This window comes from Stegostoma tigrinum, chromosome 15 (assembly GCF_030684315.1).
Source record: "Stegostoma tigrinum isolate sSteTig4 chromosome 15, sSteTig4.hap1, whole genome shotgun sequence".
Lineage (NCBI taxonomy): Eukaryota > Metazoa > Chordata > Chondrichthyes > Orectolobiformes > Stegostomatidae > Stegostoma > Stegostoma tigrinum.
The window spans coordinates 69958076-69961313 of record NC_081368.1 but is presented as its reverse complement, the minus strand read 5'-3'; the positions used below and the strand labels follow the sequence as shown (position 1 = coordinate 69961313).

Genomic DNA, 3238 nt, shown 5'->3' with positions numbered 1-3238 from the left:
TGGGATCTTGCAGTGTGCCAATTGGCAGGTGCATTTCCTAAAAGACCAACTACATTTCAAAGTAATTGGTTAAACCGTCTGGATTTGTTTTTTAGGGGTGTGAGTGTCACTGGCTGACCCAGTGTTTACTGCTCATCCCTCTTGCTCGAGAAGGTGATAGTAAGCTGCCTTCTTGAACTGTAGCAGTCCAATTGGTGTTAAGTGCCACTGGGGAGGGAATTCCAGGATATCGTGAGATTGTCAGGAGGGGGTAATCGCACTTGTAAATTCGCCAGCAGACTACCGTTGAGATGTACGTCAAACTAAACGTGCGAACAGTCTGCAGGTTCTGGTGACATTAAAGTTGGATAATCGATCCTCGCCTCAGTACTGTATTTTCTGCACCTTACACACAGTGCATTGCAAAACGAAAGCGATTATCTCCACGACGATTTTATGCATCGTACAGCCAGTAAGAAATTGACTTGCAAACTTTAATGCGGAAATTTCCCTAACGCTAAAAAATAAGTGTTTTTTTCTTAGAAGTGGCACCTAAAACTGGGGAGTGGAATATGATTCAGGAGCCTGACGGAGGTCACCAGTGAGTAATGATGGAGGTGGGAGGGGTGAGACTGAGCTCCACTTACTGTGGAAGATCCCAGTTTGGAAAGTGACCTCGCGTTGACGTGACTTGAGTATGCAACTCCACCCAATACACACACCACACACACACATACAAGGGAGCAAGAGTCAGGGCCTAAACATGGCGTTACAAGCAGAGGGGGAAGGAGAAGCTGGTGGGAAAATAAAGACCATGTAAGCACTCACCAGACAACTCCTTTAAACCAGAGGAGACAGTACCTGTGAGGATTCAGTACGAGCTGTGTTTGAAGAGTCAGCGACAAAAGAAAAAGTTCTGGTAAAGTTTTGCACAGGGTAGACTGGAGGACGTTGTTGTATAGTGAAGGGGAAGCAGGTCCGGAGAGAGTTAAACTTCTCAGCTGTGTGCCCCGGTAACTTTAGCCGCGACCTCCTCTTTGGACTTGTTTAAACAGCGAGAGGGAGCCGGGCCGCAGAGAGGCAACACAGACTGTGTGTCTGAAAGACCAGAGACTTCCTGATCGCTGTACCGTCCGCACTGAGGGGCATTTCCACCGAGGCTCCCGATCATGGCACACTCGCCAGTGGCAGTTCAAGTACCAGGGATGCAGGTAAGACCCGGCTGTCTGGACAGAGGGAACTTCCTGATCCTCTCAAACTTCACACCCAGCTGGAATAATACCACAGTAATGGACTTTTTTGAGCTTTCATTCACCGTCCTCCACTTCCTTTCCGTCTCCCGCCCTCGCCCTTCTCCTCTTACCCCCCCCCTTTCACCGCCCTCGCCCCTCGTCCTGTTGCCCCCTTCCACCACTCTCTCCCCTTGTTCTTTCCCCACTTGCCCTCCTCCCGCCCCCCGCAGCCCCACCTCCCCACCCCCCCGCAGCCCCACCTCCCCACCCCCCCGCAGCCCCACCTCCCCACCCCCCCGCAGCCCCACCTCCCCGCAGCCCCACCTCCCCACTCCCCCACCCCCACCTCCTCCCACCCCCACCTCCTCCTCCCCCCCCCCACCCCCCACCGCCTCCCCACCCCCTCCCCCCCCCACCCCCCCCCCCACCCCCACCGCCTCCCCACCCCCTCCCCCACCCCACCCCCACCTCCTCCCCCCCCCACCTCCTCCCCCCCCCCACCTCCTCACCCCCTCCCACCTCCTCACCCCCTCCCACCTCCTCACTCCCCCCCCACCTCCTCACTCCCCCCCACCTCCTCACTCCCCCCCCACCTCCTCACTCCCCCCCCACCTACCTCCTCCCCCCCCCACCCACCTCCTCCCCCCCCCCCACCTCCTCCCCCCACCCCCCCACCTCCTCCCCCCACCCCCCACCTCCTCCCCCCCACCCCCCCACCTCCTCCCCCACCCCCCCCCCACCTCCTCCCCACCCCCCCACCCCCCCACCCCCCCACCCCCCACCTCCTCCCCACCCCCCCACCTCCTCCCCACCCCCCCACCCCTCCTCCCCACCCCGCAGCCCCAACTTCTCCGCCCCCCCCGCAGCCCCCAACTTCCCCCACCCCCCAGCCCCCAACTTCTCCCACCCCCCAGCCCCCAACTTCCCCCCCCCCAGCCCCCAACTTCTCCCCCCCCCAGCCCCCAACTTCTCCCCCCCCAGCCCCCAACTTCTCCCCCCCCCAGCCCCCAACTTCTCCCCCCCCCAGCCCACAACTTCTCCCCCCCCCCCCCACAACTTCTCCCCCCCCCCCAGCCCCCAACCCCCAACTTCTCCCCCCCCCCCAGCCCCCAACCCCCAACTTCTCCCCCCCCCCCAGCCCCCAACCCCCAACTTCTCCCCCCCCCCCCAGCCCCCAACCCCCAACTTCTCCCCCCCCCCCCCAGCCCCCAACCCCCAACTTCTCCCCCCCCCCCCAGCCCCCAACCCCCAACTTCTCCCCCCCCCCCCAGCCCCCAACCCCCAACTTCTCCCCCCCCCCCAGCCCCCAACCCCCAACTTCTCCCCCCCCCAGCCCCCAACTTCTCCCCCCCCCAGCCCCCAACTTCTCCCCCCCCCCCAGCCCCCAACTTCTCCCCCCCCCCCAGCCCCCAACTTCTCCCCCCCCCCAGCCCCCAACTTCTCCCCCCCCCCAGCCCCCAACTTCTCCCCCCCCCCAGCCCCAACTTCTCCCCCCCCCGCCCCCAACTTCTCCCCCCCCCCCGCCCCCAACTTCTCCCCCCCCCCCGCCCCCAACTTCTCCCCCCCCCCCCGCCCCCAACTTCTCCCCCCCCCCAGCCCCCAACTTCTCCCCCCCCCCCAGCCCCCAACTTCTCCCCCCCCCCCCAGCCCCCAACTTCTCCTCCCCCCCCCCCAGCCCCCCAACTTCTCCTCCCCCCCCCCCAGCCCCCAACTTCTCCTCCCCCCCCCCCAGCCCCCAACTTCTCCTCCCCCCCCCAGCCCCCAGCCCCCAACTTCTCCTCCCCCCCCCCAGCCCCAACTTCTCCTCCCCCCCCCCAGCCCCAACTTCTCCTCCCCCCCCCAGCCCCCAACTTCTCCTCCCCCCCCCCCCCCAGCCCCCAACTTCTCCTCCCCCCCCCCCCCCAGCCCCCAACTTCTCCTCCCCCCCAGCCCCCAACTTCTCCTCCCCCCCCCCCCCAGCCCCCAACTTCTCCTCCCCCCCCCCCCCCCAGCCCCCAACTTCTCCTCCCCCCCCCCCCCCAGCCCCC

At 65.0% G+C, this 3238-nt stretch overlaps 1 protein-coding gene across 1 annotated transcript in view; it reads left to right on the top strand.

The window, feature by feature from the left end:
* Positions 1 to 649: 649 nt before the first annotated feature.
* Positions 650 to 3238, top strand: part of stk26 (serine/threonine protein kinase 26) — a 117998-nt gene continuing 115409 nt past the window's right edge. The window contains exon 1 of the mRNA XM_048544478.2: positions 650 to 1190. Within this exon, the coding sequence (XP_048400435.1) occupies positions 1149 to 1190 (42 nt within the window). The 5' untranslated portion in view covers positions 650 to 1148. The remainder of the gene's footprint in view (positions 1191 to 3238) is intronic.